The 27,231-nt window shown below is 36.6% G+C and overlaps 1 protein-coding gene across 28 annotated transcripts in view; it reads right to left on the bottom strand.

The window, feature by feature from the left end:
* KCNMA1 (potassium calcium-activated channel subfamily M alpha 1) overlaps window positions 1-27,231 on the bottom strand; it is a 506,074-nt gene that overhangs the window by 252,979 nt on the left and 225,864 nt on the right. For all 28 annotated transcript variants that reach the window (XM_037399258.1, XM_037399257.1, XM_037399256.1 and 25 more), the window contains one exon: window positions 17,052-17,113. In XM_037399258.1, the coding sequence (XP_037255155.1) occupies window positions 17,052-17,113 (62 nt within the window). The remainder of the gene's footprint in view (window positions 1-17,051; window positions 17,114-27,231) is intronic.

The following is a 27,231-nucleotide window of genomic DNA, read 5'->3' on the forward strand; positions in this document are numbered from 1 at the left end:
ATATAAGCAGCTGTGGCAAAGTATTGTGCTGATCTTCGTGCACAGACTATACAGATGAGTTAAAGTCAGTGTGGATTTCCACATACACATAAAAATAAACGTTACGTAATATGTGTCCACCTACACCTATAATACACGAGCATATAGCTATCACTGAAGACAGGTTTCACCAGATCGAAAGAAATTGAATCCTGGGCTCCAGTTCAAATAATAAACAGCTTTGACAACACAAATTAAAGTTTTCTTCACCTTAAATAGCATTTCATTTGTTTTGTTTTAGCTAAATAGGCAGTAGTAAAACCAGAGAATACTACATTAATTTTGCTTTTCATAAATAGCTGTAATGCCTTTCATAAATAACCACAGAAGAAAAAGAAAAAGCAGAATTTTCACTGCAATGAAGTACTCAAAATCACTGCAATATTAATATCCAGTAGTATCCAATTTGGAGTGTAAATTGCTTGAACTGAAATCTTAGGGAAAAAAATGGAAATGCCAAAGAGTTCAGAAATAAAAAAAATACTACCATGATTCAGTCTAAAAACTTGTACTATTTTAAGAATATGAAAATGAGTTTAGGAAGTTCAGTTAATATTAAAAAAGAAAAAAACCCAGGAGATTAAAAGTGATTTGCCCACATCTAATGATAACTCTGCAAAATATCATTATTTAGGACCACTAACAGTCAAAAAGGAGGTAAGTGGAAGATGAAGCCAAATGTTTGGCTTGAAAGTTAAACATTTTTAACAGCAAAGTCAGTTAACCACTGCAATTAGTTCTCTAGGTAAATGGAAGACTTTGCATCACACCACATCTTTAAAATAAAGTCTGACTGTCTTTCTGAAAATACTGTAGGTACTGTTGTATTAAGAAATGTGACAAAATAATCACAATAGGCCCTTTGGCTTAAATTCCAAACCCAGTGGTATTTCACAATCTCTTTTAGCCTTTTTCCAGGTCTAGAACCACAGTAATTAAAAACAAACAAACAAAACAACAACGAAAAACACTACTTAAGAAATCCTTAACCTAAAACATCACAATATCTTTATATGCATTCAAGTATGAAATTAAAAATATTAAATATGTCATAATTTTATAATAGATAAGCAAACAACTATAGTGGTTAGGAGGAATTTTATTCTTAGTTTCATTTCTTCTTTATAATTTTTAAAAGCCAGTAAACAATAAAATCCATTTAAACTGATGGGTATTTCCTCCAGTTACAGTACACAGTTCAAAGAGTTTCCCCCGATACCCTATAACAAATTAATTTTAATTAAGGCAAGCCAAGAAAACCCTGAAGTTACTGTCAGTCTTCGCTCCCCCCCCCCCCCCGCACTGTTATTCTACTCTTTTGCTTAATTTTACAAAAAAAAAAAAAAAAAAAAAGTTTGCAACACTTCAGATCTACAGTAAAACTGTAATATTGTAGAAGCGTTATAGGGCTTTATACAGAGTGACTGATAATCAAGTGATACTCAGAACAGGCATGGGTTTGTGTTTTTGTGGGTTGTGGGGTTTTTTGTTATTTTTTTTACTCTGACCCTAGTTTATGGATACTAATTATTTCTCATTTGAATTTAACGATAGCATTGTAATGCATATCACTAAAATTTCAAATATAAGGTCAGAAAAATTAAGGTTAAACATTAAGTTATTAGAGCTTTACAAGAATTTTTTTAGAGCATTAGTATTATTCAGAAAGATTATGTGCAGTGAAGAATAGATTTTCTTTAAATAATGGTATATCAACTGCTGACTTCAGTACTGTCTTCTATTATTTAAAATCTAACTCACCTAAGAGTGTTTCAACTAGTCTGACTGTGACTAGCAAAACTAGTTTATCTCAGTTCAGCTATCTTAAGCGGACGACTTCTCAGAAAGAATACTGTTTCACAGTATAAATACAAATAATATCAGAACATACTTCCTATACTCAATATAACCTTATTCTTATAACTCCATTTTCTCATAAGAATAGAAATTGAGCCATCTGTTGAAAAATTATGTTTCTCAGTAGAGATGGAGTATAATTAGTAGGAATTTAAATAGTTACATGTGAATAGAAAGTTCCTTTGTTTTGAGAAAATGTTAAATTCAAAAGGGTAACGGGAACACCACATATGGCTGATGCAATACCTTTTAGGTATTTAGGTATATATACCTATTAGGTATAGCATCTGACTATCACACTCGCATTGTCCAATGAATCTTACATGTATCATGCTGTCTCTAGCAAACTTTTGCAATTTTCTGACAAGAATTCATTGTTTTATGGATGCTACAAAGAAACCAGCTTGCATAGAACCCACTTTCTAATGCTTATCAAGATGCAGATCATGTGATGAAAAACAAGTCTCCAAATCTCCAAGGAAAACATTACATTTTTATAGTTTTGTGTTGTCATCAAATTGTTCCACATTAGTGGGTGGTCTTTATTTTTGAGGCCAAATAATTCCCACTGATACCAGGGGAATAAATATGCCACAAGCTAGTAATTTTGCTCAAGGACAGTCCATCCCACTGCCTCTAATCACAAGAGGTTTGATAAGAGTAAGAAACACTTTATGACTGTTAAAGTTAGCAAGACTTACTACAATGCTTTACATCGCTATTTTTACTATTATCACACTTGTATTTTATGCTCTCTATCTGATTGAGGCTTGAATAGGTACCCTAGCACAGGTACCTACTGCTGAAGTGATCATTTGATCACTGTTCTCTTGCAGAACTCTTCCTGTGGGTATTTCATGTGCCACACCAATTAAAAGGATAACAGCATTGTAATGCTTCCTTACAGCTTTTCTTCTGTACAGATTAATCGGCTCTTACAATTCCCTTTGTGAAGCTGGTGTTCAGTCAGGTCTCAGAGGGTTTTAAAAAAAGAAGGGGGGAAAAGAAATACAAAACAAACCAAAACAACCCCCCCAAAAAAAAACCAACCAGAAAGAAAGGGAAAGGTGGGATAGCTATGCTCATTACATTGTACCAGATATCTAAAAAAGGCTCATGTCAGCAAATACAGGAAAGGTGGGGAAGCACACAGGTATACACATTCACGTATACGGGATTTCCCTTTTTTTTTTCCTGAGTGTTGTTGGATTCCAACTCTGGTATTTGCTCAAGAGCAAGTTGTTTTTATCTAGTTGCTTAATTAACATGGCATAGTTGGCCGTGTGACTCTGTCAGAAACAACATATGCATCAAAAGTGGAATGGGTGTCCTTGCTGCAAGGAATTCTATTTTTAAGCAGAAATGACTCATCAATTACTGGGGTGTCCCAAAAGCTACAATTTGTCAAGCTGTCAGGAGAAAAGGGAAGAAAAAAAGGAAAAGAGGTCAGATCTTCATTTGTATCTGTAGCTTGAAAAGCAGAGGATAAGACACTGACTGTACATCCAACCTCACTCTGAAAGGCAATCTTTTATGCAAGCCATGTTTTGGAAACAGCTATATGGTATCTCGTATTTTTAAAACTTCATCCAAGTTAGCTTTTTGATTGGATAGATTTGTAAATTTCACCAACGGTAAGGAAGAACACTGTTAATTCAGTGTGCACAACTAATCTGTCTACAGGGAAAGAAAGCATGGGATGAAACATTTGCAGATGCTTTGTCAGAGGCTTTGGGATGAAATACAAAATGCAGAGATTCATCTGAAAAGAGGAAAAGGGGGGGGGGGGGGTGCGGAGGAAAGAAAGGTTCTAACCTGTATATCAATTTTATACCAATGTGGTTTTTCAAAGAATTTAAAATGTAATTTAGGAATATGTTCTCATGGCAATACTGCAAACACATCAAGCAGCACAGTATGAGTTTGTGAAAACAAAGAAGTGAGCACAAACTGAGCACACCATAAATGTGATCTATACAGTTAAATTTCACAAACTGACCTCCAAATTATTGCATGCACTAAATGGTGAAAATAAACACAGGACAGATTTCCAGATACTTGTTCCCAGTAAAAGTTACTGAAATCTAAGCTGCAATGAAAAGCTAGCCTACATTTTTTTAATCTGTATTTCTTAAGTTCAGATCCAAGTTGTCATCAAAAGAATGTATATGCAAGTATAACGGCATCAATATGCTTATTATGTTATTGCTGCTGTATAGAAAGCAAATTATTTTTCAGAGACACAATCGTGATCAATAAATTGTAACTTAAGCCACCATGTAACAGTTTGCTCTTCAGAAGCAGCATAACATGTTGTGCTGTAACACAAATATTATATATAATTTTAAAAATAGACATAAATTTACTAGACTAGCAAACAACAGGATTAAGAAACAGAAAATCTATTGCAATTATTTCGTCATCCCATGGAAACACCATACAATTATACCCTAAAGCACAGTTCAGACCAATTTCAAGTGTCCAAGGAAGGAACATTTCATATTACTATCTACAGAAGACGAGGAAAACACCAACAGTAGCACCAGTCCCTGCCTTGAATCAGAAGAGACATGACTAGATATGCATGGAAATTTAAAAAGGATATTGGTTCTGGGGTTCTGAGATAACAGAGATACTTTTACTACTCTGGTTTCACTGGCCTCACAAACCTATGAGTTCATGCACAGATAGGAATTGAGTATGGCATCAAAACTACTGCAAGATTTATGCAAACAGGGCAGCAGAAGGTAAACTACAGAACTTAAAATGTATTTTACAAGTATAGTTTTCTAGACATGTTTGATTGCACCTGACATCATCTTTGAACCTTCACATAAAAGATTTTCCTTACTCTTGCACAAATCAAACACTGAGATCCTGCCCTACAAAAACTAATGGAATTTAAAGCAGATGGGGACAATCTTCCCAAACCAGGGCTGGAAAGCAATGTAGACTACCAGGAATCAACTACAAGCAGCTGTCAATTTGCAGTCCGTTTTCACCCTGACATTTACCCTGATGCCTTTTGATTTCTCAGTACACAAAAGCAGAAGCAATTCATTGGGAAAGAAAGATGCAGTTCCGCACATCCTAGTGTTGAATACCAGCCAGTGGTATTCAAATGCCCTTTAACAATGGGCAGTTGTTTGGAGTAAAATAGCCAGGTGAGGGAACAATCTCCTATAGTCTTTATCAAGCCACTGTCTTCCCCCAGCCCCATTAAAGGAACACAGGTATCCCACATAAAGCATAAGAACACCCCCCTGAAAAAAACCAACAAACTAAACAAAAAAAACCCCAAAAATAAACCAAAAAAACACTACAAACCCCGAAAAAAGAACAAATACAAAATATTTTTTCCTAAACACAGCAGACACAAAAGAATTTGACTTAAAAGCAGACTATAACATGTATGTGCAAACGATGCTTTTTTTTTGACTACTTAATACAGCTCCAGAAGTGCCAATATAAACTTTCTTGCCATGAATGGTATTTGTCATGAGATAACAGAACTGAATTGCAACCCAGTAAGGCAAAAAAGAAATTTCTACCTGGTGGTACTACATACTTGTTGGATTTTTACTAATTTTAAGACATGCTATAAAATCCTAACTTCTAACACCAAATCCTCAGAGGCATTCCTGTGTGCCTACACACAGCCTCTGGATGAAATAAATAAAATCAACAACATTTCTCACTGATCAGGTACTCTAAAAGACCAAACTCTTATCTGAGTAATCATAACCTTGAACTGCAAAGTGTTATGAAAAGGAAGCGTGCCCCGGGCCAGAAAGTATCACGCATATTCCTTCTGCCTGGATCCATTTCAGCCTGTTTAGAATCTCAAGAGTTTATTATCATAAATAATAAGCTGTGGTAGAAAGGTGAGGGTCTTCAATGTTGACTTTTTATCAGAAGTATTTTTTAGAAAAAAAATAAAAATAAAATTGTAAGATTGATATGGTATAGATAGCCTTCCTGCTCCACAGGCTTAGATCATCAGAGCAATAAAATGGTCTTCATTTCCATTCTGTGTCCCAGGCCACTCAGTCACCTGTATGTTACAGAAGACCTAATCATCATCTAGTCCAACATCCCACCAACCAGAGTATAACCAAGTACATGTACAACTGAGATACCAGGTATTTTATTTTCTTCAGAGCTTCTTTTGCAGGAAATTCCACAACCATTCTAGGTTATCTCCTCTGATATTTCACCACTGTTCCAGCTATCAAACTTTCCTTAAGACCCAAACTAAATCTGCAAAATTGTAAATTCTACAGATTGTATAGTGTCTCAGGACAGCATAGGGATGACCTTTGGTTACCCTTTCATTTACACATTGGAATGGTGCCATTTCTGCTCTCCCAACCAAAACCCAAGATGGAAGTTTTCTTCCTTCCTCAGGCTAAATAAATCCTTTCCAACAACCACTCCTCATTCCTTTAACTTATCTGTCCCAAGAAGTTTCCTAAACTTTTCATCATTCCTGTTTTTCTCCAGACTCTCTCATTATTTTTTTCTACATATTTCTGATACAATGGTGTAGAAAAAGAAGCATGCTTTGAGGCCTTGCCAAGGCTTAAGATAATTCTACTGGTGTTAGTCTAGAAATTTTTACTTTCCTCTTCACCAAAAAATGAAGCCAGGTTTTAGTCTAAAATCCAGCTCCTTTGAAAAAAGTTTGTTATGTAAACATAGCTAACAGCATATTTAAATTAGACACCTTTTAATTCAGAGCTGAGTTTCCTCCAGTCATCTTTAAAAGAGAGAAACTAGAGAGTGCAACGTGTAGTGCTCTCCTGCAAACATGCCCATGACCCTGACTTTTGTCCCTATCAAAACCAAATTTCTGGCTATTCAGTAGAAATTGGAGAAGGAAAAACTAACGGCAAAGTGCTTCCAAAAAAAACATTAGGAAGTTCCATGTAGCCCTTAAAAACAAAGGATCTGATTCTTGAAATAAGATACTTTCATTTGACCAGTTAATATTCTAAGAGATTCTGAAAATTTAAACCCTGTAAGAATTGGCTCATGAAAAACGAAGACTTTGCTTCTTGAAGATCAAATTCTTAAGCCTGCTATGTTCAGTGTAAACACTATTAATTCAAGTGACTGATATTTACGGAGGCACCTATCTGGCAACATATTAAGACAAATAAAGTGGCTAAATACCACTGCACATATAAAATTTTGTTATTGAAAATCAGTGACTGATTTTTGGAATAACAAAATGATAGAAGCTTGAGCTTCAGTGATTCCTTAGCATGCAACTTTGCAGAACAGGACCCGAGGGGGCTGGTGCAGAAGCTGACTATAAGCCATCAATGTGCCCTTGTAGTAAAGGTCAGCAGCAGCATGGGCTGCATTAGGAAATGTATCCCGAGCATGGGGACACAGACAGACAGGAGGGAGACCAGTGAAGGGCCACAAAAATATTAAGGAACTGGAGCACTGTCAATATGAGGAGGGCTTTGAAAGCTGGGAGTTTTTTGTCCAGAAAAGAAAAGGCTCAGCAGGATCTTAGCAATGTGCATAAATAGTTATGGAACCTCCTTCACGAGTAAAGAAAACAGAGCCAGATTCTTCTCAGTGATACCAAATGACAGGATAAGAGGAAATGACATTAGCTGAATTACATGGAATTGCAATTTAACAGAAGAAAAAACACGCCGCATTTGACTGTGAAGGTGATCAAACACCAGAACAGGTCGCCCAGAAAGTCTAGAATCTCCATCCTTGGAGATACTCAACACCATACTGGGCAGAGTCCTGAGCAACCTGCTGTAGGTAGCCCCGCTGGAAGCCGGAGGGCTGGACTGAGCAATCTCTTGAGGCCCCCCCCGTCTCAACAATTCAGAGATTCTGCACCAAGGCAGCTGAAAAAGTTACATGTTGAAATATAAGACAGTTAGTAAAACACGGAAAGGAAACCAAATAGAAGACAATAATGGCTTGTTTCCAGAACTGCATATACAAGCCACGTTATTTATGCCACAAATTAATTTCTCGTTTTTTATGTTTTCCAGAAACTTTCACCTTACATAAATGTTTTACAAGACTTAACACTTCAGAAAATTTATCCGCTTGCAATTTATCAAATCAAGGTTGTGTATCACAATTAATAATTTCTGTATAATACCAAGGAAATTTACCCAGAGCTTGATTTACCAATTATAACAGAAGGAAGTTTTTTCTTTCTTACCATTTTATCTGAAACTCATTGACAGTATTTCTCATTTAATCCATTTGCAACAATTAATTTTGAGCATTGAGCAAACACTATCTACTGGCGTCAATTAATAGAAACTTCATTGCATTGTTTTGTCTGGAGAAAACAGGATATTTCCATATTGCCTACCCAGTGATTATGTAAAAATAGAGAAAATCATTGTGATCCAGTGTTGTTACATCAATATGACAAACACATAAAGAAGAATTATAATTCTCTATGATTATAATCTAGCTGAAGAATTACCAGAAAGTTTTATAAATGAGTTTTACAATCTTCCTCAACTCCCAAGTAGATTGGAAGAGATATTCAGATAGTGTTTTAAAGATCTTACCTGCACATAACTTACCACACTCGAGCTCTCTGAACATATCAGAGAACAAATGCAAACGCTGAGCTAAGAGATGGGTAACGTGTAAAACACACATCTAATTTCTACAGGCATGCCTCACTATATCCATCTTTTTTAATAATTCAAGGAAGATAACACCTATAATGATTGGTAGCTGTATCTCAAGGGACAGGTATCTACCAACAAACTCAGAAAACCTATAGGCATAACTCATCCCTTTGTTCTAGGCATCTAAGTGTATGCTAACACATGGAGGATAATTATCTGGGCTTCCCACACTCACACTCTGGCTTGTTTCTTTTACCTGTCAATAATCACATCACTCTTGTTGCTGGATTTCACTCATAATCAACACCATCTGCACCCAACAAAAGCCTTCCATCCTTCTGGTATTCAATTGCCTGCAGAGACCATGCACTGCATTGCGTACCCACCTGGCTGCACCTGTAGCATACTATTATGAAAGCAATGAATCTTAGCTATGGACATTTTCCCATGAAATTTTGCAGAGCAGTGAAGAAAATTAACGTTCATTGCCACAAATAAGGCTTTCTTCTACAAATCGCTTCTCAATTAAACCATCAACGGTGTACATTCAGTTGTTTATCTACTACAAACACAGTAAAGACAATATTAGCCCCTACTTATAATTTAAAATGTTACTTAATGCTGTATCAGTTGAAAGGGTGCTGACAGACTCTTCATCAACTATACATTCTGTCATTTGCCAAGAATCAGCAGTAGGAACAGCTGAAGTTATATTTCTGTTACAATAGTAAAGCCAAGTGACCCAAAAGTAATGACTCCAGAGAAACTAATTTACATATTTAACCTCAATTTTCTTTGCATCAGAAAATGACACCTATCAATCCATTTGACTATCAAGCATTTCATAAAACTAAGAGCTGTTTTTAGGAATTAACTCTTTATTTTGCCACCCCTTTTTTTTTGTAAAAGAGAGGTGGGGAGAACAAACTGAGCTGAATTTACTTAAGCATGAGACAAAATTTATCAGCTTACAGAAATGGCCAGAAATTGCAGCAGTATTAACAAAATTAAAACGAGCCAAAAAAAATTTAAAAAATCAAAATTGATTAGGAGACTGGCTGCAGGGTACCATGGGGAACTTAGTCTGTATGAGACCGACTGTATTATTTCCCAACAATTCTCATTATAGAGGGTATAATACTGTTTTCATCTACTTGCCAAGATACAGACCACTGCAATTTTGGCAATGTTAGCAATGGTAAATATCATCTAAAAACATTTCCTTGAACCAGATCCCAGAATTTTAAGTCATCTGCTCCATCTCTACTCATCCATCAGGAGAAAAAAAAAAAAAAGTATACATATTAACTCTAATGTGTACTTAAAATATGAAGGAATCCTCTGGTGGCCACTTAGTGTGGGTTAATGAGTATAGTAAGACAAAGAAGGGGGTTATAAACATAATAAAAATATTTTTGCAAGAGTAAATTTCACCGTAAGTAGAAAGGGTTGACACAAAGCTTAGTGCTATATTTAAGCCCTACTTAATTCCTCAAACATGAAGACTGAAATGCTACGTAGAATCTGTATGCACTCAAAATATTGGTAAATGCAATACTTATGAGCATAGAAGCCTGAACAGCCAGGGATGTCCTCAGCAAAATGATACAGCATGGCTCAAAAATTCTTTATTGAAGCAGAAAACAGCATTATTTTAAAGAATGCAAGACATAGAAATGTAAAAGAAAAATACATTCACAACATTTAGAAAACCAAAACAATTAAACTGTAACCTGAAGCTTATAACAAAGTTTATTAGACTGTTTTGTGGAATAACAAAATCAAAGACCAAAACAATGAACTTTCTCTAAGAACTACATTTCTGATGACCTTAGATACATCTTACTTCTTTTTATAGACAGATCAGACCGATGGGATTCACTTGAAATTCAGATGCAACAGCATTTGTTTGATTTACAACTGAAATTTCAACTGCTTTTTCCCCTAAGAACCATGAAACTGAGAAAGACTCATCAAAATGTTCTACAGATTAATCCAGGTGATGTGGAAAAGCTGACTGATTTGTAATGAAAATATGAGATTGGTACCTAAAAATGCTTAATTTTTGATGTTTACAGACTTACTGAACTACTCAAAGTTCATACGTCAGCATATCTGCAAAAGAGGTAACACAGCCTAAACAAATGAGAAAGATGTGAATTCTCTTGGGCATTGACAGCCTGTATCTGTAACACATTTAAATAAATAACCCTCATCAGCCTTGTCATATTTCTATAGCACATTGTGCTGCACTAAATCAAATCTCTTTCACAAGACAAGACAACAGCAGTAGCGAACAAGCAGCAAAGCCAAACATGGTACACAGTCACAGCTTATCCTCAAATATTCCCACAGAAAAATAGAGTTCAAAAGAACTTTAAATAAAGTGCCACTTAGGAAAAAAACCCTAACATTTTGCTAGTAAAACATTCCAAGAGAACTTGCTAATGACACTTTTCTCCTTGTGCTATCACACAGAAAATTCCTCAAATAGAATACTTATATCCAATGCATCCTTCCTAATCTATTCCCAAACAATGGGAGAAAACAATGTGAATCCTCCAAAGCAAGAAACCAGACTTCTTATTTTGCACCGTTTTGTTAAGCAATTTCTAGTACAGCATCTCTGGCATAGGTGTTTCTAGCCAATATTGTTACTAAGCAAGCATGTAACAAAGACTTGCTTCACTCTAAATAAACACAAAGCGCAAGAAAACTGTATCCCAGGAGGGAATGACAATCCTTTCTAAAAGTCATCCACACAAAAATACAGTTAATGTGTCATTAACTGAGCATGTATTTTTATGCAGTCAAACATATACATGGATACTTTTGGTGTGCACATACATATTTTAATCAAAGCTGGACAAAAGAACGAATAATGATGCATTAGAATATCAGCAGTTAAGCTGCACACACGACAAAGTTTAACAATTGAAGGTATTTTCTTTTTTCTTCTATAAACGATTTGATTGTTTGAAATTAAATTTGTAGTTCATTGTCAAAAAACGCTACCTCAATAAACTATATCCTAGAACAAAACTGAAAAGATAATTCATCTGATCAATTAAAACTGTGCTTTAAATTGCATTAGCCCGTACTCTTCACGTTTAATTCACAACTAATGCAATTCCAAAGAGGCCAAGGTCTCACACTCTCATAGAGTAAAGTATGATCTGTGTCAATGAAACCCTAGTACGTAATAGCTAAAAGTACATCTTTGCGCTCGCTCTCCTGTCATAGCATTGAGGAAAGGGTTATGGAGATGAGGAGGATATGTATTTTCTGATAGTTTTAGAAACTTGGAAAGCTTTAAGGAAAGTCTAGTATAGACACATTTGCAAAAAGCACATAATTTAAAAAAAAAATAGTTTAGAAATCAAACTGAGAATCAGAATAAGGGCATTTTCCTTATGCTATACTTAAGACAAACTTGCTAGTTTTACATTTGAACAGTATTCAGGTTCCTTAGGTATCGGATCAAAACAAAGGGGAATTTACACAATCAGTATGTGAAAGGATCAAGTACTTCTGAAATCTTCTCAGATATACATAAATATATAGAAGGTTTAATAAAAGTAGAGTTGTCTTTAAGTTTACCCTTTCTATTTTCCACGTATAAAAAGAAATAAAGCTGTCTGGTTAAGAACATACCAGTTAAGATCAAGTTCAGAGCTCAGAATGAACCTATACATCTGTATGTATATTTGTATAAATCTCCCTATTCACAGTGCCACTGTTGTTCTTAGATCCAGCTGTTTTATACTCATTACCAGATGGCACTTTTATGTACAACTCTAAGCAAGTACAATACGTGACACAGTATTGGAAAAATGAGCTATTTAGGGATAACACCAGTGGTGCCTCTAAAAATACGAACAACTCCAAATAACTAATCCGAAAAACACATGCAAGTAGAACATATTAAGCAAGTTGTGAGAGTTTGCATGTTTTCACCTTGCCATTGATGGGCTTTATTATCTATACATTGATGTCAGTTTGTACTGAAGGGACCCCAGTAAATGAGGCAAACTTCAACAGACAGGACAGTAATAACTGGTCATTAGAAAGCAAGCTCTTTGGAAAATAAATAAATAAATAAAGTTCTGTGCCTGAAAAGCACAGCTTATATCCACGGTTGCATATTACACTGCATTGCACCCCAGAAGAGAAAACAGAACTGGAGCAGAAACGGATGATTCAGATCATAAGCAGTTTCCATGCTACTGCCATTACAAGAAATAGAAAACAGGAGCCCTGAGTTACTGGTTTAGCGGGAAATTGAGTTCTCTGCTAGTGCTTTCACTGACCGTGCCTACAAATTATCATGGCAAGCAAATGTTATTCTCTACTCTATTCAAGTCACTAATTCAGTATGATATGCAGAGATCAGGATAACAAATGGAAATGAAAACAGGCAATTCATCTTTAATGCTGACATAAATAAAACTGAGATAAGTACTTTTATATGTATTAAAATACCTGTTTATTTTTCTCCATGTAGAAAAAGCAGACACAGGAAGGAGGAAGGTTGTGAAAACTACTTACAAAAAAGCACAGAAAATGAAAAAATATTGGCAGACATCCAGCTCTATTCTACTGCAGCACACACAGCAGACTCTAGAGAATGATCTAAAGAGTCCACATCAAGTCAAATATCGAGTCAGATTTTCCTCTTAGGAATGAAGGATACTTCCATTATTTCCTTACATTGAAAAATTCATTGATGAAAAATTTTAAAGGAAACATGAATCTGAAAAGAACCATCACTAGGATATAGGATACTAAGTAGATCACTTTCTTAATCAAAACTCTTCTAAGTAACTGCTTACAAGTTCAACTTTGAACGTTCTGCTTTTATTCAAAGTAAAAATGGAAGTCAGACATAAAGGTGATCGAATCTCTAAAAAGAAAACTGTAACAATTTGGTTATTTGTTACATAAAGATTAAAATAATTATGTGGGTGATATTTATAATATCTCTTCGGCAAATATTTCACAATTAACTTTTTGAAAAATACCATTGTCCAAGAAAACAGTATTTTAGGAATGAGATCCTACAAATAAAGGAAGGGAAGAGTCTAGTCCTTTAGTAATAAGTGAAACATTTCCTATCAGGAAGTGACTGGATTTAATTGACAGGGATGCCAAGTTAGTCATTTGTCTGCTAAATAAAATCTCAGTTTAAGAACTGAAATTTTCCATTAGTCTCTACCACGCATCACTGAAAGGGTACATATTCACTTTAAAGAAAAATTTTCTATATACATCGTGCAGTACTAGGGGACAACAATTCAAGCTGGTGGCTTGTAAAAAGTAGAAGCATTGAATAAACAACAGATTATTCTTAATGAAGGGGAATGGAATTCTCACAATAAAGAACCTTCATTCTTTCCACCAGGAATGGTAATTTTTGTGATTTTGTTTAGAACCTTTCTTGAAAGGTGAGTTCAGTAGTGCTTCTTACTAAGAACAGTCAATTCCGATTGAAGCAGCTGTACTGCATCACAACTGTGCCCATATTTTGTAATGGCGTATGGTGCAGAGATGCCCAAGTTTGTGCCAGAACCAGAATTAGTACAGCAGCAACGCAAAGCAGCTTAATTGGCTCTGCTGAGATGTAGGACTAACTGGTCTGGGGGATACTACGCTAATGAAGCTGCACTGTTTTCTGAGCTCAGATCTCTGCAAATGGTATGCCAAGTGCAATGCTATTTTATGTAGTACTAGACTGGGAGAGTGTCGCTTCCAGTGATGACCTGGGTTCCATCAAAATGCTTTAGTTTACCCTCCTCTCAACAGCTGTGGTGGCACTCATTTTGCCCCTAGTCACCTTCGCTACACCATGAATATAGCACCGGGAGCGATGGGTAGTACCTTCAGTACGAACCTTACTGACTTCCCCAGTGTCTTCCACTAGAATTAATCACGACACACATCCTTGCGTGAAAAAACTCAGCGGTCTTTCCACTCTTTCCCCTTCCTTCGCTATCTAAGAAAGTGGTGCTGTTATTCCCATCTTTCTTGATGCCCCTTACATATGAAGTCACGTGGGATTCCCTTGTGGAGGTATCTGCCACCGCATCTGAAGATCTACTAACAGATTAAAAGCCTTGGCTGAACAGATCACTGGCATTTTGGTTTAGACAAATGCTTACACTAGTACTCTTCAGCTTTGGATTGAAGACACGATTTTTTTGTCACTCTATGCATAAGATCAAGTGACAGCTAAGTGTCCGTGGCACTGGTGGAATACAACAGCTATGGAATGCATTGTCCAGCGAAAGCACGCAGCAGTGTACGTCGCTATCTGTCTGGTGGGTGTGAGCACTAAACCCTGGCTGTCTCCACTGCTCCTGGCAAAGCTATAGTTTCTGTTCTTCCAGTTGTTTTGTTGAGGATATCACAAGCCTTCCTCTCACCACACCTTCATTACTCACTGTTTAACCAAATTCTGAAATGAATTACTTTTACTAATCATGCACTTGGGAACCTTAAATTGACGGATATATTGCTACAGTTGACTCTACATTGCTGAAATGTGTGTCAGGTCAGCTGCTAATACAGAATAAAGCAGAATTTTCCCTTCAGGGATATATCAGGGGAGTTTCTAACCTGAATTAAACTACTAATAAGTATTAAAAAAAGAAAAAAAAAAAAAAGACAAAGGTGTGTGAGAAGTAGGGTAAGAGTAGCAGGAGAAAACAAAGGCAAAGTGTGGAAGCAGACTATACTAACTTGAGGCTGCTGAATTTAAACTGCAGCTGGAAGTACGATGTTAGCTGAAAACCCAGAGAAACCTACACTTAAAACATTTTGCTATCCCCGCTCGCAGAGCAGCCAAATAAGCTGGTAGCAGTACATAGATTAAGCGGCCTGCTGAAACCTTAACCATGTCAGAGAAATCTCCCACGTTGTTAGTTTTGTTCTCCTTGATTAAAAACAATTTAAAAAGGTCTCTAGAATGCAATGCCTAAAAATCATTATCAAATCCATTAGTTTTCCAAAAGAAAACTGCCCAAACACATAGCTGTATTTTGTTGGTCTGAAATTGAAACAGGTTTTATTCTGTTTGACACTTTCGACCTGGATACGTTGGGCACCCAGAAGTTTTGCCCTTGTGTTTCAAAAAGTTTTTTAAAAGGTCTTTAGAAAATCACTACCTTACGTGCTTCAGTAGTGACATAATAAAGAAAAAATTGCTAAAACTAATGAGAATGCTCACTGCAATGTTAAGAAGGAAAAATCATTGTCGTCCCTTTCAAGGGAGCTCAAGACAGAGCTTGAGTTTTCCCACCACTTGGCTCTTCTCCACAAAGAAAATCTCTGTGTTAGTTACTTGTGTTACGTTTGACACACCGAGGCTACAAAGGTATGGCTTGAAATGCACATGATATAGCACTGATAAGCCAGGACTTAATGCCTTTTGCTGGTGCTACCACCTACCTAAATATCAGTATGTACAAACATCAATGGTGAAACGCCTAATTTTCTGAGCCACATAAGGATTGTTGTAGAACATAACCACTGCTGTTACAGACAGCTAGGCTGGCTCACGTGGGGTGACTCCAGCATACTCTCCTACCTGCTGCAGTAACAGCAAGCCGAAAACTACTTGGGAGAAAAGCTGCACATATGTAGTCCTACAGCTTTAAAATGCTATTGATACTTTAGAATATCATCCTCCCAAAATAACTGGATTCATCAGAGTAATATTCTATTAAGTCCCTTTTTATTGGTTTCTTACGTGTTAGGTTACCAATTTGCCTGTTAACGCCACTGACAGTGTCCAGCTTGATACAAAAGCAAGGGTGATGTACGAACGATCGCAGAGAGGATATTTCTAGTTACACCAGTTTGTATCAAACCATCACATACCTCAAAAGGTCAGGATGAAACTTTCTATTGCCTGGCCAAAACTGCAACACTATACAATAATGTTGGTGTAAATCTAAAAAAATACTGACATGCTTTGCACGTTTTTACTGGCTCACCTTGTCTTGGGAAAAATCTATCGAACCGAGGAGTTTGAAGTCTGAACAGATATGCAATATATAATGCTCATACTAATTCATTCAGAGTTTTTCAGAAGCGTTCCAAGTCAGTCTCCTACGACACTTTTTTCCTCCTGCAAACTAATTTTTTGGTGAATATTCTCACGTATTTGTTATCCTAGTCTGGAATTTGAGCCATTCTACATACACCCAATGAACATAAAAACAACCATTTTATAACAGTATGTATAATCTCAACACACAGAAGTAGTTTTTCTCTACATTCTACAGATGCAATGTGACTGCGTTCAATCTGTAAGATCTTTTTCCATTTTATATAAGATTTTTTTTTTAATATAAGATCTTTTTCCCATTCTTGAATTATTTCAGTAGACCAAGCACTATTATAAAGTTCTTCGCGCTCAGGTGATGAGACCAAGCGCTGATTTGAAGTAGATGAATGGAGCAATTTAAAGATGTATAACTGCTGCAGGAAAGGAGGGTAAGGAATATGTACTAGAATACTCACTTTGACGAATCTATGAAGTATATTACAAGAGCACCAATACTAAGAGCGAAGACTAAGACAACCTAGAAAAGAAAAGAAGAGATTCATTATTAACAGTGTTGAAGTGAAACTTTTACACACAAAAACACACAAAGACAATAAATCATAACCTAATGGGTTTTTATTTCAGCTGTCACTTTCTTTAGAAAGCTACTCCTACTTTAATTTCAAGCACTATATATTTTCAAAGAATGCTTTCTTGCATTGAAAAAGAGACACAAAGAAGTTGAATCCTAGCCTAGGGAAACCCAGGATACAATTAAGTCCTAGATCCTAACCTCTGCTAAACTATATTACTTAATTTCAAGTGGCAAGCAACCCTACTGCATGACATTCAAATCACACTACAGCTTTATCAGACCTATCCTTGAGAACTGTACTGAGTTTCTGCTCATTTGTATGTAAACCAGGAGTGATGACAGACTAAACTGAATTTCCATTTCTGTATGTGGCTGTGAAATCCACTGGCTAAGCGTAAGGCTATGTAAAAATGCATATTTATTCTGTACTCCTGTCCACTGAGACTATAGTTAACTTTCACACAGGTTAAAACAATCGCAAGATGCAGCATGTCTTGATGCAATGAATATACAACCCAAAAACCTTGTGGTCACGATGCTTCCTCCTCTTTAAATCTTTTAAAGTTCTTGAATGGAGTAATTTTGTTAGGTCTAGTATCCAGCCCTTATTAACAAGGTAGAACTTGCTTTTCTGGCTAGGTCCAGCAGAAGCTGGATTAATCACAATTCGTCTGTCTCTAATTTCTTTTTTCTGAACGTAAACCCAATACAACTGTCTGTTCTACTGGCTACCAAAGATTCTCCAACTTTGTGGGAAGAAGCAGTTTCACATCCTACCCAGAGCAGGTCTGCATCTACACAGGACGGCGTAATTCGAATTTTGGCTTGAGGAATCATGAGCTACATAATACTTCGCGTACCCATAGTGACTTAAATTTAGGTTATTCTTACTCTGGGTTTCTGTCTCCTGAACAATGCCATCGGCTGGGTAATTTAGAATCCGAAAACATGAACCCAATAAGCTATTTTTTGTATCCTAAAATGCAATTGTTCTGGAAGAAATCAGAAAAGATTCCTGCAAGCTGCACTGAGGATGGGAAACAGATGGAAAAACTTGTCTCCTGCAACTCATCTGAACTGCTGGTCTACAGAATCAAAACAAAATGTCCCTTAGTCTTATGGCAGGCATGTCTCGAGTAGCTGCATAGAAGTAACATCCCTTAAAATGAACTCGGAGAACTGATCACTTCAGGATTGGGTAAACCAGCGTATTAACTATGGGGACACGCAGCTTCTCAAACTACCAGTTAAAATAGAGCTTCTTTGGTCAGAAATGGCTAAAACTTAAGAAGCTGAACAGCCACATGTGAAATAAACTAGTTGTGTCATTCCAGTTCTGACTGAGCAGATCTATTGCTGTGTATGAATACCAAAACTAATGCATACTAGCATCACTTTTGCTACTTTTCTTGACAATCTTGACTGTTTGAGTAACAGATGAGCACTGAAACAAAAATATCTTCATTCAATACATGCTTCAGACCTTTTTCTGAAGCTGCCGTATTAGGAAGGAGCCTGACAGGCATAGCTCAGACAACACGAGGATCATACAGTTCTAAGTAGATTTACTGAAATAACAATGTAGAAGTTTCTTTACTCTAAGCTATCGTTCAATGCTGTAATGACAGTATCTGAAGCAAGGTTTAATTATATAACCAAATTCTGGTGCTCCACAGGGCCAAAATCAAACATGCATATATTTTCCAATAAAAGTAAGAAACTCGTTAATTTCTCAATATTATATAATTTCTACAACTTGTCAAGAAATTTTATTCAATTGCTTAAAATTCATTTTTCATGCCTTTTAGATCTTGCTGACCATAACTTTTTGCTTTGTGAATGTCTGAGAAACAGCATTTTGCCTGGAGTACAAATACCTGTTGTCTTATCACCCAAATCAGTGAGATCTGAGAGTCAAAAACAAGGTCTGAGGCATGAAACACTTCAAATAACATTTTTACTACCTACATCTAATATAATCTTAACACCTAGAGTTCAAGTCTTCTTTCATTAAAATAGACTATTGATCAGATGTGTACAGGTGTTGTAAGGTGAAATAAGCTATTAAATTCATATCAGCTGGTAAGAGTCTCACCATCTCTGAGAAACTAATGTGAAGAATAGAACTTGTGGACAATATACCCTAAATTATGATGAACAGTGATCCCAAGGCCCAATTTTCTCTGAACTAAGTTACTGAGAATCGAATTGATAGTGCACACACTGCTCCACCCCGTGCAGTATTCTAATCCACACGCAATCAATGTTTGGATCTGGATCAAATCCGCTCCATTGCCTAGCTCTAGAATTATTTATTACCAATACATTTGAGCAAAGTCTTTATAAACATATTTTTTTAAAACAGTTAACCAAGGCGCTGAGGGTTCTGGGAATACAGTGCTTACATTTTTAGTGAAAACTTTGATTTGACTCAAACCAGTTTTAAACACAGCTATTCTGTTTTACCATCTTCAGTGGTTTATAGTCAAGTATTAATGCTGATGTTTTAGCCTACATTCTGTGGAATCATTTACATATTAATAGCACCATCAAACCCACTATTAAATTCAGGTATCTCCTTAAAAAACCAACCAACCAAACAAACACAGACACACCACACAACAAAGGAAACAACTCAACCAACCACCAAAAATAACCAAACCAAAAAGACCAAAGCCAAACTCAAGACAGATTTGCCCTACAGAAGGAATTTTAAGCTGAAGAATGCCAAAATGACCATTTAATGCTGAAAATTAAATTTGAGAAACTAAACTTGCAATCTGTTTGGGACTCTATGAAAGTCTTCTCATTCTTTCATGTTTTACGAAGTACATAAGAAAAGCCAGACTTTTATTTTCCATTTCACATAGCAAGCCTTAGGTTACAACATTTGGTCATTGCCTACTAGCTAAAGAAGTCCTCTAGAACAAAACCAGCGTAACTGTATACCAGCGTTGCACTTTAGTTACACCCAATTCCTTAATAATCATCACTGCGCTACTTAAGTAACGTTATATAGATTCTGGGTAAAAGCTTCCAAGACACTTAAGGAATTTAAATTTTCTATGACAATTCATATAAGTGCCACTAAAATGCAAATATCTATTTTTTGCAAGAAGCTCCCAATTCCCATGCTGCACCAAACACAAAGATGTGTATGTAAAATTACACTATTCCCCTATTGTAATATACATCTGCTTTTAAATGAAGGCTTGTTTTCTCTTCTGTTGCCCTGAAACACATACTTAACATCACAGTTCTTAACATCCCCAAAAATCCCAGAAAGGGCATCAGAAGAGAATGGAATCTTAAACTCCATTTTTATACTGCTAGCAGAGAAACATGTTTTTCCTTTGCTAAGTGACAAATGTACTGAGCTGAATTTGAAAACATCGAGTGTGTGGAAAAAGCAGGGCCTAAACCAATCAGGTTACAGTTATATAAAAATTGGGAATAAAAAGAAAATTAATTCCCTTCTGTGCTATACAAACACATTGTATAGAGTCTTCAGATGCAATTCCCCTATATATATGTGCGTGTGTGTATATATAAATATATAAAGCAAGTTTGCTATATTCCGATATAAAAATCTGAATGCAACCTGGTTATTCAGACCCAGGGAGAAAATTACTGAGTTTAGGTCTAGAGTCTTTGCTAGATTGTCATGGGAGATAACACCTATTTTGGGGTACTTAACTATGCTTGAAGAGAGGTATAAACATATACCAACTGATACCCCAAACTCACCGCGACTAGATTCTAAGGGAGGAAAAAAGCATATATGCATGTGAATTACGGCCTTTGTTGTTACCCAGGCCGTGGGTTGCTTGCTCTGTTTATTATTCCAGTGCATTTGACACAATGTTGCAATTGCTACAAGTCTGTTATAACTTCTCTGTCTGGAAGGAAAGAATCTTTTAATTTCTAGTAGCTTACTGATTGTTTAAGACTGAGAAATGTGAAATGTTATGCTAGCAGCCACACTGATTAAGTACTTTGTATCAAGTTAAAAATAAACACCAATCTGATTAAAGGCAAGTGGGGGAAAAACATGGACTAATTGATGCATATCCTTAAACCTTTCCTGAAAAAAAAAAAAAAAAATCGAGCCACAGAGTTCAACAAAAAAGGACAATGCCTTTTTGAGGCAGCGAGTCAGAGAAATGGCAGATAAAATCCACCTAAAGAAAACTGTAAAAATGTTTTATTCTCCACTGCTAGCAAGATGCTCCAGAAGAGCTTTGACTGCTCTGTTGCAGTCATACTGCAGCCAAACTTTCTGTATTTACATTAAGGACAGAAAAGGGGGGGGGGGGAGGGAAAGAAAAAAAAAAAACCACACCTTGGAAATTTTAATAAGGGCATAGCAACATAACAAAACACGAGGGAAAGTACAGACATTGAGAAAATATTATCAGAATTAAGCTGTGATAATCACCAAGGGGATCAGCCCACCTTCCAGGCCAACATAGCAAAAGGATGACTGATAATCCAAGGGCAGGACGGTTTCCCCTGCAACTGCACTGACCTAACGTCCTGGCATTGAAGAAACATGGGAAAACGGAAAGGCTGTTCACCTTCGAGAGGAGAGCTCTCTAATGAGAGTTCCTACAGTTCCTACCATCCACAACAATGAGTAACATAACGGCTCTATAGTGGGAACGTCAACCCCTCCCAGCCCATAACATCTGAACACTCTCTGGAACACGAAACAGAATTCACTGACATTTCAAAGGCAAATTCATGCTTATACAATATTGAACTATCCAAACATCATTAATACAAACCATCATAGGACTCAATAGGCAAAGCAAGAACACAGAAGGAAGGGTTATTTACTGTTATATTCCTCTCAACATTAAGTATTAAAATAAGAAGTACACAGTGAAAAGGAAACACTTTCAGGAATCCTGTAACCCCTAACACTTCAGGGCACTGGACAGGCCTTACTTCGTTATCTGATTTCAATCTGTTGTGTATTCTTTTCCAGAATTGTCTGAAACTCTTATTCTAAGGTTAAATTTTTCAACTCCATGGCCACTGTACCACTTAGAATATATTAAGTTGTTCATTATTAATATTTTTAGAATTTAACTTAATTTTAATTTCCACATCCATACAATAAATTCTGTTAATGAGTTATTCGGCTTTTTTCAAATAATGCTTTAAAATAAACCTCTATTAGCTTTTTTATTTCAAATTACTTAAGGAGAACAGAAATTATTTTTTATGACCATAAAGCTATATCCTCAAGGATCCACTAATTCTGGAACACTGCAGTTTGCATTAGTAAGATGTCAACAGCCTGAGGTTTCCACTCACTTCAAATCGGTTTTTATATTTAAAGTACGTACATTTTCAAACCTCCTTTAACCATAAAGACAAACAGAATTTACTTGTCTAGATTTGTTAGGAATGAAAACCTGCATTTCTGAGGAAACAACAGCTGCCAGTTACATTTCAGAAGTAGGAACTACTTAATCCGTGCTTGGCAATCCCAGCATTAATTTGCAGACTCTAGGATACACACCAGCATCTGAGCAATTACTTCAGTTTAACAACTGTAAGACTTGAGCGAGTCTAGACCACAGAAGAGCCAAAATGGCTTACTTAAATTGATGTCTCATTAACTGATTCCCTATACGCAAACAACAAAATTCAGAAAACATTCCATGCAGGCAAAGCCATAAGTGGTAAGAAATTATGCAATGCCGCTGATAAAAACAGCTGAGCAATTAATATCTCTTAGGTTACTATAAATGCAAATGAAGTAAGTGCTATTCGCTATAATGCAATATAGATTCTTTCTCTAAAAATCACTGTTCTGCAGTCTTGTTTTTTTGGTAGCACTTACTTCATTAAGATGTTTTTATTAGAATTACCTTTGCACATATCACAGTGAACTAAAGCAGCTGCATGATGTTAAATTACTCAATTCAAATTATTTCATCCAACAAAAAAAGTCTTCAGAAAGCTGTGAGTTTTCAAGACAAATACAATGTTATATATCATTTTATAGCCATCAATAGCAAATTTCTGTATAGACACTTGTTTTCCACTATAACCCACCTAATACCTGCAAATAAAGCAGGAGTGAGGATCTCTGAAATCCATCAGCAGGGCTTGGTACCACGCTGTGGATGGAGCTGTGCACGGAGCTGTGCACTGGCTTGTCTCTGGGCTTAGGCATGCTGCCTCGTCTCCGGTCTTGTCTTTCTGCCTCTGCTGCTTTGCCTGGTCCCTTCCAGATCAATGTATAAACAACAACAAAGGTGAAAGTACAAAATATCCACCATCTATGACACCATGAATTTTCCAGGGTCTCTTAGAGGGTCATTCTACCTCATTCAGGTTTGCCAGATCATATTTCTTATTTATTAAATGCTCCCTTAACACCTTCCAGGACAACTGCATACAATACCAGCTTCTCTTTAAAGAAAACTACCTGATCATGCACCAGGACTTGTGGGCCACCTTACAAGAACCAACCAGGACATGCAAGCACATGAGGGCTGAAGTGGGTAAATAAGAGAACCAAGATAACACAATAAAATAATGATAAGACAAAATAACATTCCATCCTGTTCCTACCACCAGTAAGTAATAAATGTTCAAACAAGCATTCTAAGAAATGGGGAAATTTCCTGTTGTTTACCTACTATTCACAAATATAGGGAAACAGATTTTGCAGTTAATATACTCCTTGTATAAGAGCCAAGCTTGATGGAACATAACACTATGAAGAAGCAGCAATGATATACGCATTGGTTTGCGATGCGAGTACAGGCAAAGTGCAAATTCTGCAGTCAGCACCTGCTGTTGATGACAGGATACACGTGAACAGCCATGAATCTTAAGGGATACGTCTGCTGGGTAGTATGCTGGCTAGTAAATCTGTCTCAGAGACTTATTGATCCTCCAAATAGTCATGCAGAAATGGCAGGTTGTGCATGGGGATAAAAAAAAAAAAAAAAACAAAACACAAACCAAAAACAAAACAACAACAAAACCCACCAACCCACCACATTTCTACTATTTCTTCCACACTCCAACGTCAGCTAGGATTTAACATCCAATTCTAGAAGGAACTAAGCACCTCCAACCTAGACAGTGAGCAAGCTTATCTTTCAGGGAAGTCAGAAAAGGTTGAAGAGCACACAACTCTGAAGCGCCTTTACTAACTCTTAGTTAGTAGTTGTGAGCCTGAAACAATTAAAGTACCAAAGCCAAATGCTGCAACTTTGATAGCCACATTAAACCCAGACTTGAAAGTTTTTGCATGCAAGTTACTTCAATTACATTTTCTGCTTTTCATTTTATTTATCTTTATTATACCACAAGGAGTTAACTGAAAAGTTAATTAGCTGTTAAGTTCCACAGTAAGTGCATTAGTCACTAACATGCATCAGAGTACTGAAAACTTTAGCACCTTTATGAGATTCTTTGCTGTATAACTTTTCCCCTTTGGCAAAGCTCATATAGACTGGCCATTTACCAAGAAAAATCTGAGTTCATTCAAAAGACAAGGTGAAAGGGAGTGAGAAATGAGTATTTGAGAAACCAATAGGCACTAAGGGCTCAGTGAACTTCTCTACGAAAATTCATAGCAAGGATTTAATTTTAAAAACGAAAGGCAGCGGTAAAGTAGGTCAGCATGAGCTCTGGATGATGATCATGAGCAATCAGAAGACTTGGTTATTATCCTTAGTTCTGCCACTCATGTGGTGTGCGACCTAAAGCATATTACCTGACCTCTCCAGGCTTCCCATTCTCTCTGTTGTTTTCATTTGGCAAAGATGGTACATGTCAACTCATTAGGGCAACAGCTGTCTTTCATGACAGGTGATCTAGTATAGCTGAGCCTCTGCTGCTGCCACAATCATCATACAGAGCCTGAACAGGACACCATGGAACAGTATCAGCACTGCCTATGAGAGCAAAGGGACTTCATTTATTAAAGGGTTTTATTTAAATAGCAAGTTGTCAATATCTCTTTTTAAGATAACCTTCCTGTTTAATTTTCTGGAATTACATTTTTAGCCTCATTAAGCCACTGCTTAGTATAGCAGGATTTTCTTATATTTCTGAAACTAAAATGATGTATTTATTGTAAATACAGCTTAAAAAATACATTTCATATTTAAAGCATCTCTTTTTACAGACTTGCATAATAGTGATAAGAAATACAGAAACAAAATTGCTGGGAGAGAAAACAGAGCAGATACAAAAGAGTTACCAAAAAAAAAAAAAAAAAAAAGAAAGATTAGCCACAGTTCTCGCATATTGAACTTGAGCATGAGAACAGTAATTTGAGTATTAGCTGAAAGGTAGAGGTAAGATGCACGGTAAAGGCCTGGATCGCTGGGAGCCTGCCTGCCTATTTGTAACTGTAGTAAGTAATTAAGAGGTCACGGGGGGTAGAACACGTGACATCTCCAAATAATGCCACAGAAAACAGAATTTGCAAATTCAGCCTGTCTGCCACCAGATGCGCTTTAATCTCTCCCCAATGAGAGATTCAACTTTCTTACACGCACTTTAACAAACTGCCTCTCATTTGAGCAGAGTTCGTGAAACTAAAAAGACTCTTTCTTATCAAAGGGATCCTGGGGAATCAGTATTCCTGATTCAGGAATCAGTAGAGGAGACATCAGGCTCAGGATTATGAAAAATCAAAGCAGGAAATAAACCAAAGAAAGTGAGTCCCTTAACACACTTTTGTTTTCCACACACATTCCTAATGTCATTGGAGAAAGAATTTTAAAAAAGGAAATATCTTTGCTATGTCCTCGTCTGTACATGCTTCTTACACATGTTAATGTTTCAGCTTTATTTTTCTTTCTTTATACAAAGTGATTGTTTTCCCCCTGAACTTTCCACTGCCATATTGACAACAAAATGAAAGTTTCTGTTCAACCCATAAATTGGAAAAGACTGACATTTTCCAATTAATGAAAACAATACAACACAAAACAACCCACCTGTTAATAGTGCTCTGTAGCTTGAGGCTAATTAGGTTTGCTGGGAGAGTGCCTGGCAATATGACCAATTAAAGTTCATGCAACTTTTCCAATTCAGTATTTAATTTCATTAGTCACAAAAAGTGCAGTACGTTCTATACAATGTGCCATTTGCTAGAGCTAGATGCATAGCATTATGCGTATGTAAATACCTGTGTGCACACATACGTACATATGTGTGTGTGGTTTTTTTCCTCTAATCTAAAAGGTCCTTCTTCCCAATTGCCTAGCAGTCATCTAAATCATCTCCCATTAAGGTCAAGAAAAATAAAATTCCCTTTTTGTATATTGGTAAAAGCATAACAAACTCATTTCCAGTGGATGCATGACTGGCTCTGCAGTCACATGGAGCAAAACAATTATGTAAGTTATCTCCAACCTATTCATCTCATTGTCCACAGACTTCTGGAATGTCATTTTAGACCTGAGTGACTGACCTGTCAATCAATGAAATCACACTAATTGAAAAAACAAACAAGCTCAACTGCAAAGCCACGCAAAATCAGAAGAACCCAGCTGCTGAGCATGGCCCCCTACCCCACACAACACGGCAGGAGTGCAGCGCTCACGGTGGTGCTCAATAATTCACAGTCCCAGCCCCAGTGCTGGACTTGAGGAAAACCTCTGCTTATTGTGTCACACCCTGAAATGCAGAGCACAGTAATTAATTTTTTTGTTGTTTTTTCCTATGTTCCTATGCTTCACTGTGACAGAAGGCTGTTCATCTCCAGATGAAGAACTGGAACCAAATACCTTCAGATGGAACTGCTCTAGTAATACCTCATTCCACCTCTAGATAAAGAAAGTGACTGAGCTGAGATGAAGCAGCAAGTAAAGACTCTTACACTTTCTGGTATAGTGCCTGTGCAAAAAAATCTCCAGGTGTGCATGAAACATCTTGAAAAGCACAAAAGTGCAGTAACATGTGGAAAGAATAAGAGACAAGATATTGCCCCAAAATCATCACCAGAATCTCTATGGTTAATTTAGAAAGTAATCTAACTACAAAGGCTCAACCTGATGGAAATTAATCACCTGAAA

This window comes from Falco rusticolus, chromosome 9 (genome assembly GCF_015220075.1).
Source record: "Falco rusticolus isolate bFalRus1 chromosome 9, bFalRus1.pri, whole genome shotgun sequence".
Taxonomy (NCBI): domain Eukaryota; kingdom Metazoa; phylum Chordata; class Aves; order Falconiformes; family Falconidae; genus Falco; species Falco rusticolus.